Source organism: Cladophialophora immunda, assembly GCF_000835495.1.
Source record: "Cladophialophora immunda strain CBS 83496 unplaced genomic scaffold supercont1.4, whole genome shotgun sequence".
NCBI lineage: Eukaryota > Fungi > Ascomycota > Eurotiomycetes > Chaetothyriales > Herpotrichiellaceae > Cladophialophora > Cladophialophora immunda.
This window is the reverse complement of record NW_015622544.1, coordinates 3,900,490-3,914,351: the sequence shown is the minus strand read 5'-3', so window position 1 is coordinate 3,914,351 and position 13,862 is coordinate 3,900,490. Positions and strand designations below refer to the sequence as shown.

Below are 13,862 nucleotides of genomic sequence, written 5' to 3'. Positions count from 1 at the left end.
AATTATGCCCATTGCCCACAGAACTCCCGCGGGCTTGAAGCCGACTCACGGAGATTACCAACCCATCCTCGTCTTCGGCCGAGGACTCCCAAGGCCATTGGCTTAACGCCCTCTCTCGAGGCATGGGCTTATGGGGCCTGATGGTGGCTTATTGCCGTCCGTTGCGATGTGATGACGGATGGCTGAAACGCATCCTGGCTCTCTTTAAAACAATCTGTACGCCCTGCGCCTTCCCTGGAGACGTGGTCGATCCCCCCCGGTCAAAGAATGTCTGCGGCCTTCTATGCCAGAGCAACAGTCCTGGCGAGAACTCAGGTGGTGATGTGCTGTACCACCACCACCCCCGCTGTTGCTACCTGTCATCTCTTCAACGGGTCAATGTGCGAACACCTCACACTTCACACCTGACTTCTCTCAATCCGTGGATTAACTATGCCTGAGGGGTTGTTCTCTACGGTCGGCCGCTTTGCATTTTTCGCTTTCCGAGTCCCTGAAGCCCGGAAGGAAACCAGCTGCGGACCTAAACCATACCCTCGGCCCCGTGCCAACTACTACTGCCTTGGCTTGCTTACTTATCGTACAATATGCCCCGGGCCCAGACGCTTCCGAATAAGCAGTACGAAACACGAGGGCTTGGAAACACGATTTGATATTATTGCTGACTGCAAACCCGGGGAGAAAGTCAGATGGCCGGGTCCAATGTGTCCCCTTTCTTCGTTCCCTCGTACGAAGCAGGCAGCCCAGATTTTGCCACGGAAAGGGAACTTGCTATCCGGGCCGCTGGATGGAACTCCTAGGGGCCCGGCTTGTCGGTGCATCTCTCTACCCCGTATGCCTTTCCGGAGAAGTACAAAGGTACGCGGAAACGACAGGCATAACTCTGCAGCCTTCAAGGATTTGATTTCATGCATGAATTACGACTGGGCTGCGCCTCGGACGAACACACACCATCTACCTCGTATTGACGACCTTACTCTCGCATAAACTAATAATACTGGTATCTCTGCCACTGCTTGTCTGGGTAAGTAGGTCACGTGTCGTTCCTCTTGGAGGAAGGACTTTCCCTTTTTGGCTGGTCGTTTTGTCCAAGGGCGTCACCAGCGTGACATCAACCGCGCCCTTGTTGCAGCAGAACTTTTCCGAAGGGTACTCACCTTCATGTTCCTGGTCTAGACTCATGGTTGCTTGTGTCTTGGGTGACTTCGTTCAATTCTGCTGGTTCTCGGTCAGTTTCACGACGAAAGGGAAGCGAGGTGGACCAAAGGTCCTGGGTGTCCCTTTGGACCATGGGTTGTTACGACTCTGCTGCTCGACATCGTCCGCGTGAAGAGGCCTTGTTGCAAGGATTTCTATCCCAACAGGTGGCGTAATCAAGTGGGTTGTGACAGGGCCGAATGCCGGCTCAGGTCGACGAGTATACTCGTACGATGGCACGCATCCACCTGGGTTAATTCATTTGAACTCCCAAAGCATGCGTTCGTCACGACCAAAACTGCAGGTAGACCACAGAGAACATCATCCCCAGTCCGCTTCACCTGCTTTCCAACCGTAGCCGCCAGGATCAGCTGGCTGCCACGGGTTCGTATATCATCCGCCACGTCCACACTTTCCCCCCGAAATTCATGACTTGATTTCGTCGCTCTTCTGGGCGGCTTTGCTGTCGCCATCGAAGCTCCCCTCGTCGTCAATCGGTCTTCCTTGACTGATGATGCTTGCACGGCGTTGTTTCGCGGCCTCCTCCCTTTGCAAAAACCTTTCCTGCTCCGCCCTGCTCTTCTTCAAATCCACGAAAAAGAACAACAACAGGAAACTCAACCCAGTGAGTCCAAACAGGAAATAGAAAGGCAGACTATTGTTCCCCTTCGGATCCGCGTCGATAATGGCGCTGCTCACAATCGGCCCTATAAATGCGCTTGTCTTCCCCATGATGGAGTAAAGACTGAAGAACAAAAACTCTGTAAATCCGAGTTAGTTTGTGGAAATCGCGATTAAACTAATGTCAAGAATATCGTCGGATTGCAAAATGGCCTCCCAAAGACACGAGATGCCTTACCTTTGCCGCGGGGAGTAACCTCGCTTATCATCGTCTGAGAGTAGGCGTACCACTGGCACACAAACAAGCCGTAGAAGGCTTGGTATACCCAGAATTCCCATTCGTGGTGGAAACCGAACGACTGCGTCCATATCCCGATCATGCCCCAACCGTCAAGGAGCAGAATTCCAATCATAACAGCGTCAAACATGGTTTTGGTGCTGAGTCCGTAGCGCTTTTGTATGAGCCAGTAAGCGAGAATGCCTGCACCCTGAGCCGCAATTCCCACGATGAGCAGGTAGGTCAATGTCAACGTGTTGTACGAGACAACCGAGTTTTGCAGAGTAGCGATTACGGTAACCGTTGTGTTCAGCGAATCGCCCAGCAGGAAATATCCTGAAATCTGCATTAGTCCGACGAATCTCATAGCTTGGGGGCGCGAGGGACACTCACCGACAAGATAGAGCAAGCTCTGCTTGAGCTCCCAGATTTGCACCAAGGCACGCCAAATATTCCAGAAGCCAACACTGACGATGTTCGTTCCGGGAGGCAGTTGTTGCCCAGGTCGTCTCTTCTCCAGGATGAACCAGGGAATCGCAAGCACGATCCAAACACCGGTTGCATAGGCAATGAGAACTGACAGGCCCCACAGATTGTTCGCGGCGCTGGCGTTGACGTCCAAGGCGAACAGGATTCCCACTACCAGAACCAGCATGTTAGCATCATTGACCCATGTTGGTCCGGTAGAAGTCTCAATCTCGGACTCCGTGATCGAAGAGAGGTTCACAGATCGCGGGCATCACTTGCACTCAACCAAGGATACTCACCTAGCACGGCAAGAATGACGATTTCCCCAGCACTCTGCATGATGAATGCGACGTTGTAAATGCGATTCCGCTCCATCATGTCGGCAAAGTCATACTCGTCTCTGCTGATCTCTCTGTTCTCATATTGCACCGCCTTCTCCCTCATTTCAGGCGTATTCCTTGCGAGCCCCGGAAAAGCTGGACAATGTCTCATTAGGGCCGTTACAATCTCATGGGAACGGCGCTGGAACTGTTGCTTACCCGCTGTCCAGAAGGTGATACACATCTGATAGCTAATCAGACCGATCATGTACAGCCCCGTGGCAGCCGGCCATTTGTCTTGCGTGTGGATTCCGAGCCAGCCAAAGCCTAACGCGAAAGCAACAATCGACCAGAAGACGAGCACGTACGGCCGCCATTTCCCGTAGTCTGCCAGACTCCCAATCAACAGAAACAAGACTACTTGAATGGCAAAGGAGATGCCGTTGGCAAGTAAGACGATGCTGTTGATGGTCCGGTAGGCGCCCAAGAATTGCAGTCTCTCGCTGTCACCAGCAGCCTCGTACAGCAGGTCCTGAAATGACGTCGGCGCAAAATTGAAGAGGGTCAATCCATTGTTTCCGATGTAGTAGCAACTGGGCCTCTGTCAGTGACAATCCATTGGCAGCTTCATCCCAAGTCGACACGCTCGGTGGGACGTGAAGCGATCTCACTAATAGGCCCAACGCTCCCATTTCGAAGTCTCATATTTCGGATCGAATTGATCTGGGGCGACCGGCCGGTCTTCCTCCTCAAGATCGCCGGGGCTGTTGACTTCAACATCCCTCTTGGGATCTTCTGCCTCTGGTGCGGTGGCAGCGGCTATGATGCCGGCATTGGCGACGGACATGTTGACTACACTTTGGGACGATGTCAAAGGTCACTTCGATCATTCCGTCAGAGCCTCTGCTAAGCTCAGGAAAAAAAAAATTGCTATATAACTGGGCAAGCGGCGAAAACGCCATCGCCGGCGATCTCCCGCAGGACGGAGTCGTGATGGGGTGTTAGGATGGGTATGACGAATAGCACCAAACAAGCAACACAAGGCGACATGGTTGATTGCTGCTGCAATGCTTAATGGTCGACCACATGAGTGATCCAATGGCTGTCAAGTTACTAGTGGCCATGAAAAACTGTCAGAGTAGCAATGGGCGAAGAAAGCGGGCTTGACCGCCCAGTCACAAAGCTCTCCTCAGCAGCATTTATTGTTGTCAATTGGCTGCCCAGGGGGAGCTAGATAAGCTTCGAGATTTTTTCCCAGCCTTGATCGCCCCCCCCCCCCCAGACAGGACATTGTTGGGCTCTTGAGGCACAGGGCGTGGATCGCCAGAAATTTGTCGGAAGAAAGGTTGTTGGTCCTAGCTTGGATGCAGCCATGTATTTACCGCGGCTGAAGACTATCTGAGCCCCGGTCCGTTGCATATAGTGTATATTTCCAAGATGCTAGTATATCCCGTAGTGGCTGGTACGTACTTGTAGGTACCTGAACTAGCAAGAGAGGGTAGTACCGAGTAATGACATCATACACGCAAATAGGTCGCACAGCGGGGCTCAAGGTTGCCCGAGACGGATTTTCCGAAACTCTGCCGGAATATCGTTGTTCCTTAGGGGCTTCGATGCACGTGAATGAAGACACGTGACGAGGCCCCGTTGGGAGTTCATGCCCAAACAGCATCATCCGCCAACCTCCATGGTGCTTCTCGAATTCAACCATGGCTACCTCGTACTCTACAACTAGACGTACGGCGCACAGCTCGGCTACAGCGAGGCCCTGTCGATCAAGATGACAAGTCAAGCACACCGAAGTGTTGGAACGTGGCACGAGCCCGTGTCTGGGATTGGGATCGACGATGGGCGTCTGTGGCTGGATGAATTTTCCAGTGGCGAGACGAAGCCTGCAGCCAGAGGTACCAGGCATGTGAGACCACCCGTTTGAGGAAGTCCCAATCTTTCATCGACACCTGTCCATCTCCGATTTGGATGCTCGTCATAGCAGCCACTATCTTCTGCAGACCCTCAGACCCTTTAGCAATAACGCAATCGAACATGATCACCGCGACCTCGAACGTTCTGGCCTGGGACCGTGAGGGAACAATATGTCGCAGCTCGCAGCTGAGGAATGATGACAGGGGCGATCACGATGCGGGAAGAAGGGGGACCAAATCGACGATTGGACGGCCCGAAGGTTCCAGATTCTTTGCAGTTTGGCCGATCGCGTCGCAAGGTCCAGATCATGGCAGACCGTGGCAGACTCCTAGAACCACATTCGGCCCGGCGCCGGACACATCAGGTGCTGACGCTTGGCACTGATTTCCAGCTTCGTCTGCGATTTCAACGATTCAATATGGCGGCGCCCGATCTGTGTGCCCTTCCCACCCTTCCCTCCAAGGCTCTGGAGATCGAGCCAAACAAATACTTCGCTCATACCATTACCACGCACCACCTGCCCACCTGGCGCTGCGGGAAGCAACGATGGGGAGCGCCATGCCTTCACCTGGCATGGCCATGGTTTCTTGCTTCTCACCTGCTTCCGATCATCATCGACGCTGTGTAAAACCAGCAAAGCCCTCCTCGCCGCGTTTCAATTTCGATCTCGTCTACCGAAGCCTCGTGGCCACCTAGCCAATCCTACGAATACGCTATCCGAACAGGCGCCTCACAATCCCCCTGTACAAGACGACCACCGAAAGACCCACCAAACCGCCCTTTACGCAAGAGCGATAACGAGTATACCACTCTTGAATTACCTGATTGACCACGCACCCTCCCACCACGGCGCGAGAGCGATGTCGCAACATGCACGACTCCCCAATATCATCGGCACCGTCACCTAAGAGGGCGCACTCGTCGACAAGCAGTAGTAATCCCCGCCGTGTCCACCCGTCTCAGTCCAAGTCGCTGCCGCGCAATAAGAAGGTCAAGATTGATCACAAACCTGATGTGTCAGGAGCGAAGCCGTCGCCCGCTCAGGAAGAGATTGTTCCGAGTGTTCCGCAAGGAGAAAGTCGTGACTCGAGCAGTGACCAGAGTGCGGCCAAATGGTTCGCGAGCAAAAACGAGAACGTCGTCGATTCCCAGAACAAAAGAGGATCACAAGAGAGTAGGCCGATCTTCTACTCTCACCGTCCCTGTCGCCCACCGCCTTTGCTAACGTGCGATAGATGAATCTCCTTTCTACCTCGCCCATCAGGCCAGTTATCAGCAGTCCAAGAATCTCCGCTCGCACAATGCAGAGAGTTTCGGCCCACGGCCCAGAGACGACAACGAGAACGATGAGTTGCGAGGTGTCATTGACGACCTCACCGTGGAGAACAAGAAGTTGAAGCATCTCCTGAGGAATTGGCAAGCTCGGTCAAGTCCCACCAGCAGTAATCCAGATAGAGTGGTGGAAGTCCGTTTGCATGGACTGCCGGCCGAAAAGAAGAGGGAATTGGAAGACCTCCTGAAAAAGTTTGCCACTGGCCTCACTGGCGACTCTGCGTCACAACCAAGTTCATCGGGCCCGGTCGAAAAGTCCGCGTCAAGTACCGGATACGCCGCCATTCCGGCCCTGAAAGGGCCACAAGATCCTAATAATACTGACTCAGGCTATGCCTCTATCTCAAATTCGGGAATGCACTCAGCTTCGCAGTCCAGCGGTCTTCGACTACGCGAGCCTGTGTCAATGAGCAAAAAGGAAACCGACATCGAAAACTATCTGCACGATATTCCAGATTCGCTGTTCCCGAGAAACACCAGCTCTGTTAGTGAGAATGCGAAGATGGCGTTGGTGGTGCAGAGGTTGGAGCAGCTCTTCACTGGAAAGAGGGCTGCGCCGGGTGAGCACAGCCTGCCCATCCAGCAACAGAAGATTTCTCGTTCCGCCGCCAAGGCTGATCGGCGCGAGGATCAGAGGCTGAATCGTGCATTGAGAATCGAGGGCACTCGTGAAGCTCATATTCTTCCTCACGACTCCAAGATCATCTTCGACGGTATGGAGGCTAGTAGTCAACCCCTGGGGAATCAATCCGGATCCGAGCACCCTTCTGCGGAGGGAAGAACTGTCCCAGCCTCGGAATCCCCCGGCTCCCCAGATCAACGGCCCACCCGACCATTGGATCTTGACATTCATCGTGCGCAAGTCGCCGCTGACAATATTGAGTATATTCGACATCTTGGCTTGTCATCGCCGCAATTCGACGACAACGACGACGACGACAGAGAGCAACCCTGGTTGTATCTGAATCTGCTTGTCAGCATGGCTCAGCTGCACACGCTCAATGTGACGCCCGCCTTTATTCGCAAGGCTGTCAAACACCTGAGTACCAAGTTCGAGCTATCGAAGGATGGACACAAAATACGATGGATCGGGCGTACCCTGCCAACTGGTTATGGCCAACAACAGAGTCCAGACGGGGCACCTCAGCGCTCCTCCGAGGACACTGGCGACGATGCTGGACGTCAGAGCGGCAGAAGTGCTACGAGTACTCTCAATGAAGCCTCAAACTCTATCTCGCTTTCAGAAGACAAAGTGCTGAGGGGAAAGATGAGCGGCACCTCCAACCTAGTGAATTCTGCGACAACGTCGTCAAATCATGTCGTCGACCAGCCGTCAACAAGCCTATCTAAGTCGACCTCTGCGTTCGAGTACAAACCCATCGTCTTCCAAGGGAAGAGGTCTCTTTTGAAGGCCAAAAACTCATACTTGGATTCGTCGAGTTCGCATGATGGCAAGTCGCCCAACTCTACTGGCCTGGTCCGCGCCTTCAGCCGATCAAGCTTGAAACCCAAGGAAGATGGCTACGAAGGGTATATGACGTTCTTCAGCAACCCTCACTTCTTCACAGATCTCAGTGGCGACAAGTCTCCCACAAACGCTAGCGTGAGCGGGTTTAAAGGGGTCCGAGATACGTTGGGTATCGACAAGAAGCGGCCACTGGTAGACGACACTCTGCGGGACGCCAAAGCTTGTTATTTTCTTTCTCCCTGGCCACCAGTGCGCAGCACCTGGCCTCAAAATTGTCCGGAGATACACATGCAGCTTACGCCAATCATGTCTGCAGGGGAGGACGAGACAGTGCCGATTGAGTTTGAAGCTTCTGGTGTAGGAGGTGTTCGGCCGGAAGACAATTTTGCGCTCGACGTCCAGATTGCAAGAAAGCGGCAGAGGCTCGACAATGGGGGCGGTAAGAGATCAATTCGGCAGAAGGGACCTGCAAGATACACCTACCAAGTTGCCAATTGCCGTAGGCTGACTCTACAACCTTCGCGGCTGCCACCACCCAGCTACGTCTTCTTCACGGCAAGCTCATCGTCCAGTGCGGGGAAAGGATACTATGACGACGAGGACAGCGATGAGTCCTCGGAGGCGGAATATTCCCCTGCGCCGGCTGGGTTTTTGTGGCAATGGTCGTCGAGTTCAAATGAACGACAAGGTGGTGACGACGATGCATCGGTTGCAAGTTCGTCTCTGGGAGTGTTGGAAGCGGCACGAGCCAGGATCCCAATTCCCGGTGCCACGAATGAACTGGGCAGGACCATGAGTGGGAGCCTTGCAGCCACTGCCGGAGCGAGCTGGAGTGTCGCTTCCAACGACGCCGACGCTGACTTTGCCAATGATCCCAATGACGACTCTTCAGAAGAAATGAGCGTGGACCATGAAGTTTGAGGCTTCATTCCAGGGCATAGATTGGGACATTTGTTTCACCTGATTGTATAACGAAATTGCACAATCGGCATTCTGGCCGAACGAGAGAGCATGGCGTTGGCGGGAACCGGTTGTCTTCAAAAGTCCTGCGATTGACGCACGATTTGGTTGTATTTATTCCATATTGGACACTTGAGTATATCTAGCAACGAGTCAGCATGATGTCAAAGATACCCTTGACGAGATATGTGGTAGAACAATGGTGACCTGAACTTTTGAAATGCACGGGTCCATGGGTGTGTGGCAGTCGTTTCTTGCTAAGCAAATCCTTTCTACCTTAGTGCATCGGATGGGGATTTCTACGGGAGTTCTCGGGGAAAGGGTGGGAGCGTAAGAGGGGATCTCGGCGCCTGCTGGCTATGTCTTCTCCCGCCCAGGCGATGCTCACGCCCCGGATCCGAGCTGCTTAAGAGCATCGGAAAGGTTCACCTAACCGCCCCAACCTGTAGCTGGGGGACCCTGCCACCTACTTCCTCCTTGTTAGGGAGTACCTTGGGCCTGCGAGTAGCCACCAAGCCCGTGTGCCCCTTGGCACCCTCGCCCCCCGGTCGCCTGGCATTCCGTGCGCTGTGCCAATATGTCCGCGGGCATCCTCTCCTCGTTCTTCTCCATCGGATCCGTACCGTGTCCCTGGTCTGCCTTCATCCAGCGGTAATGATTCCGGGGTGCTTTACCGATCCCGCGTTGTCAATGCTGTCTCCGCTTTAAACACGCCGACCTGCTGAGCATGTCGGCTTCTCAACTCCTCTCACTGCCCCTGCACCCCGTTGCTGTTGCTTTGTGATTTTGGTCCCTTCACTTTGTGTGTGTGTGACATTTTACAAGGTTCTTCTTCGCCGGGACTTCAGCGAATGCTTAGTTGCATCTCTCGCCGAGAGTGAGTGAAACATCAGGTCTTCATCATGTCGTCTTTCCTCGAGTCCTCTCTCCGCATCCCCTCACACGCATCGAGAAGTTGGCGAACAGCGAGGTACTTTACCCGCGATCAAGGGAAGGTGAGTGAGAACACCACAAGCAAAAGCGAGCCCCAGCAGTCGTTCAAGGACACCCCCATTGACAGCTTTTTCCGTTCGACTCCCAACAGCAAAACCTCCTCTTCGCTCGTTCGTTCTCCTCGACCCTACGTCGCCATGAAATCAATAAAGTCGTCCCCTCGGCCGCCGAGGCGATCAAGGACATGAAGTCCAACTCTACCCTTCTATGTGGTGGCTTTGGACTCTGCGGCGTGCCCGACACTCTGATTGACGAGGTTGCGAAAACACCGTCCATCACCGGTCTAACCGCGGTCTCCAACAATGCCGGCATCCCAGGTGCCGGCCTCGGTCAGCTCTTGGAGACCAAGCAAGTGAGGAAAATGATCGCCAGCTACGTTGGCGAGAATAAAGTGCTGGAGCAGATGTACCTGACGGGAGAGATGGAGTTGGAACTGACACCCCAGGGAACTTTGGCCGAACGCTGTGCGGCGGGAGGCAAAGGAATCCCCGCATTCTACACACCGGCTGCGTTTGGCACAGTCGTGCAGACGGGTGAGATCCCACTGAGGCACAACAAGGATGGCAGCATTGCACAATTCGGAAAACCCAGGGACGTCAAGGTTTTCAATGGCAAGTCCTATGTCATGGAGGAAGCGATCGCCGGCGACTACGCGTTCGTGAAAGCGTACAAGGCCGACAAGCTCGGGAACTGCCAATTCCGCCTCGCAGCAAACAACTTCAACGGTGCCATGGGCAGGAATGCTAAAGTTACCATTGTGGAAGCCGAACATATCGTCGAGGTCGGCGAGATTGACCCGGTCGCGGTGCATTTGCCGGGTATCTATGTGAGCAAGGTGGTACAGGCGACCGCCGAGAAGAAGATTGAGAAATACGTCAACCGCAAGGAAGAGGGCGCCGACGTCAAAGACAGTCTTGGAAAGGGCGATGCCGCATCGAAGCGCGAGCAAATCGTGAGACGTGCTGCGAAGGAATTCCAAAACGGCATGTACGCCAACTTGGGTATTGGCATGCCTATGTTGGCCCCATCCTTCGTGGATGCTTCAGTTGAAGTCCAGTTACAATCTGAGAACGGTATCCTCGGCCTGGGCCCATACCCGCGAAAGGGTGAGGAAGATCCAGATCTCATCAACGCTGGAAAGGAAACCGTCACTTTGCTCCCTGGCGCTTCATGCTTCGGATCAGAGGAGTCTTTCGGTATGATCCGCTCGGGGCGCATCAACATGTCGATGCTGGGCGCAATGCAGGTTTCCGCGAAGGGTGACCTAGCGAACTGGATGTTGCCCGGGAAGGTCAAGGGCTTCGGTGGAGCGATGGATTTGGTGAGCAACCCAGAGAAGACCCGAGTGGTGGCTTTGATGGAGCACACGGACAAGAAGGGAAATCCCAAGATCCTGAAGCAGTGCGAGTTCCCTCTGACCGGAAGAGCATGTGTCTCGAGAATCATCACGGAATTGGTGAGTTGCCCTCTATCCCCTCTTTCTTTTTGAACCAGGCGGCGGAAGGAAGCCTCGTTTAACCCAATACTGACCTGAGCTTTTACCCACAGTGTGTCTTCGATGTGGACTTCACGGACGGCCTGACGCTCATTGAGCTCGCGGACGGTGTCACCGTCGACGAGATCAAGGCCAAGACCGAGGCGCCTTTCAAGGTCGCCGACAACATCAAACCCATGCTCTAAGCCCCCCATTTCCTTGCTCATCACGTGCACGGAAAGAGAACATAGACGACCTTGAGGGTGGATCAGTTTAATGCCAAAGGTCTCTGACTGAAAGGGAGCCACAATTTGATACGAGCGCCGTGGAACTGGATACTGATCGGAAAAGTCATGCAATGTATTTGAATATTGGGTACGAGGCAGGGAGCCTGAAGTTGAACTGGCTCGCCAGTGTGGAGCTGAAGCGAAGCAAGGGATTCAAAAAGTGCAGGCGGGGATGTGGATGGCTCCTCGAAAGGTATATCGACGGCAAGCTGTGGTGCACCAGCCTTGAGAACGAAGGTTATTTGCGAATGCTACCCGCCGGTGCTCAGCGCTGAGGAATGGGCAGAGACCACACACCCTGCCACTCTCATCTACACAGTGGGTTGGCCTGCTCACAAAAAGGAGTGAGACGAGAGCCAGGGGAAAGATTCCATAACTGAGCATTTTGAAAGTTTCTAGACGACAAGGCGTGGTGATGGTGTTTAATTATGTGTTCTATCGGTCTGTCACTGTTCACCAGGGAGAGCAATGAATTCGAAGCTTTTTTTGTCCCCAAAAAGACATCCCATCTAGGCCATCCATCCGTCCATTCATCCATCCATCAGTCATCATACCAACCGCTAGACTCTACCTGATTGTCCCTCCGGCCACTCTTTCGGGCCGACGACTTCTTGGAGCCCTTGGTCTCGGACCCTGTCTTGCGCATCGTCCCGCGTGCCAGCCAGAAGCCCTGGTACTCGTGTGCGCGCGTCGCGCCGGGCAGGAGGCGCACGACCAGCCGCGCGCCATAGCGGTGCCGGATGCCCGCCACCACGACGGGGTCTGCAGCTGTTCTGGCGCCGTAGGCCGCCGCCGCCGGGCGGAGGCGCTCGTACGAGCCTGGGACGTGATGATAGAATGCCGTGGCGGACGAGCGGTGGTCCGTGGAGTAATGCGACGACGAGGAGGAGGAGGACCGGACGGGCGAGGGAGCCCAGTGTCCGTCCCTGTTGTCGTTGTTGTTGTCGCCATTGTGCCGCTGGCTCCGGATGAACGCGGCCAGCTGCTCGGTCGTGCGCACGTGCGCCGGCAGGCCCTGCTCCTGCACGAAGCTGGCGTGCAGCCTGCCCGTGCCGTTGTCGTAGCAGATGCTGGCTGGCGTGGAGGCGTCTCCTCGATCCGGCACCATCGGCCGCGGCGGCGGTGGAGGAGGAGGAGGAGGTGGTGGTGGTGGTGGAAGAGGTCCACTGGGATGGAAGTCGTAGTGACTGCTATATCCACCGGCAGTCACTGGCCATGAAGGAGGGGCGGCGATCGCATCTGCTTCAAAAGAGGTGGTTCCTCTGGACTTACCTCTCTTGGAGAGTTCCGAGAACCTGAATGGCATGGTTGATGGTATGTGTTTGGGAGGTCTTGGGTTTGTTGCTTAGCACTTCAAAGCGTACGGGTTGAGTTACCTTGTTGCACAGAGGCACGTTTTGAAAAGAGAATGTGGCGAGAGCTCGAGCACGCTGGGGGATGAACGCCTTTCGATAAGAAGAAGGGGAGAGGAAAGGGAAAGAAAGGTACATAGAGTCAGTCCCCTGAGCCATAATGCCGTCTTTGTGTTCCATTGTCATAAAGACTCGCAGCGACCTCTTGATGCTTTCTCACCGTCACAAAGAATTCTATCTTTCGACGCCTTTCAGCACAATGAACCCTTTCTGTGCGGTGGTATATTGGACCGGGACAAAGAACCGCCTCATCGTCCCCGAGAGGTGTTTGATATGAGAGCGAGCCTTGTTGCCTGACCAACACTGGAAGAGCAAGGTCTGTTCAATTGGTGCCTCGCATCAGCCGGTATTTAGGGAGTGGTGGTATCTGACCCAAGTATGGGAAGCAAGCAAACGAAGCAAAACGAGGGAACAAAGATCTCAATCAATAACCTGGCACGGGAAAAACTGCGTTTTTGAATATTGAAGATGGTGCGAGGGACAGATAATCGTCTGCAGACATCAATTTTGCCAGGGGGAGGCAGAGGATATGGGAAACTCCTGTTTTCCGCCCTGAATGCCTCGTAAGTGATGGAATAGCTCCCTCAACCTCCAACCTTGGCCTTTGATTCAGAGCAATCCAGGAAGCAGCGCTACCAAAGGTAACGCCGCCTGTCCACCACCAAGTGCGATTCTGTGGGCAAAGTTCCCGGTGTCGGTGGCAATTGCTGCAGAACTGGTTTCGCTTGGAGTCTGGTACGAACAAAACTCGTCAATTGAACCGCCCTTATGTTCTCCATTTCTCGACGACTCACCTCGCTCATGGTCTCTCCAGCCGTCACCGAAGCCGTGTCGACCGATGAAGCCGTTGTTGACGCTGAAGACGTGGCCTCTGTGCTTGGAGGGGAAGTGGCCGAAGTTGCCATCGAAGTTGACTCGGTGGTGGTGGCTCTGCTGTTCGTTGCCGAAGTGGCATTTGCAGGCACCGGCGTCGCGTCGAGCCCACACGCCGTCGCGGCCGCGGCGACACTGTCACCATAGTACTGCCAGATATCGAATTCGAGAGCGCAGTCAAGGCAAGCTTGGAGTGCGGTGGTGAAGTTTGCAGACTCGCAATATCCCTCGGTTCTACCATCGACAATGACGGTGCCACT

General features: G+C 54.3%; 5 protein-coding genes across 6 annotated transcripts; 3 read left to right on the top strand and 2 right to left on the bottom strand.

The window, feature by feature from the left end:
* The first annotated feature begins 264 nt into the window (after nucleotides 1-264).
* Nucleotides 265-1,530, top strand: PV07_07708 (uncharacterized protein). Its single transcript, XM_016394815.1, has one exon. It carries the CDS (start codon nucleotides 433-435, stop codon nucleotides 982-984), a length of 552 nt encoding a protein of 183 aa, XP_016248234.1. The 5' UTR covers nucleotides 265-432; the 3' UTR covers nucleotides 985-1,530.
* Nucleotides 909-3,959, bottom strand: PV07_07707. Of its 2 annotated transcripts, XM_016394813.1 has the most exons (6): nucleotides 3,552-3,959; nucleotides 3,100-3,473; nucleotides 2,860-3,036; nucleotides 2,486-2,731; nucleotides 2,054-2,428; nucleotides 909-1,955 (listed from the first exon to the last, which is right to left on the bottom strand). In XM_016394813.1, the coding sequence occupies exons 1-6, from the start codon at nucleotides 3,725-3,727 to the stop codon at nucleotides 1,621-1,623; spliced, it is 1,683 nt and encodes a 560-aa protein (XP_016248232.1). In that variant the 5' UTR covers nucleotides 3,728-3,959; the 3' UTR covers nucleotides 909-1,620. The 2 variants fall into 2 exon arrangements, with proteins under 2 accessions (XP_016248232.1, XP_016248233.1); XM_016394814.1 differs by having other exon boundaries at nucleotides 3,100-3,959.
* A 641-nt stretch (nucleotides 3,960-4,600) lies between these two features.
* On the top strand, nucleotides 4,601-8,808 carry PV07_07706 (uncharacterized protein). The gene is made up of 2 exons (XM_016394812.1): nucleotides 4,601-5,977; nucleotides 6,039-8,808. Exons 1-2 carry the CDS (start codon nucleotides 5,674-5,676, stop codon nucleotides 8,522-8,524), a joined length of 2,790 nt encoding a protein of 929 aa, XP_016248231.1. The 5' UTR covers nucleotides 4,601-5,673; the 3' UTR covers nucleotides 8,525-8,808.
* A 355-nt stretch (nucleotides 8,809-9,163) lies between these two features.
* PV07_07705 (uncharacterized protein) lies at nucleotides 9,164-11,932 on the top strand. The gene is made up of 3 exons (XM_016394811.1): nucleotides 9,164-9,558; nucleotides 9,648-11,012; nucleotides 11,105-11,932. Exons 1-3 carry the CDS (start codon nucleotides 9,466-9,468, stop codon nucleotides 11,234-11,236), a joined length of 1,590 nt encoding a protein of 529 aa, XP_016248230.1. The 5' UTR covers nucleotides 9,164-9,465; the 3' UTR covers nucleotides 11,237-11,932.
* PV07_07704 (uncharacterized protein) lies at nucleotides 11,859-12,623 on the bottom strand (the record flags this gene model as incomplete). The annotated part of the gene is made up of 1 exon (XM_016394810.1): nucleotides 11,859-12,623. The coding sequence occupies one exon, from the start codon at nucleotides 12,621-12,623 to the stop codon at nucleotides 11,859-11,861; it is 765 nt and encodes a 254-aa protein (XP_016248229.1).
* Nucleotides 12,624-13,862: the final 1,239 nt, after the last annotated feature.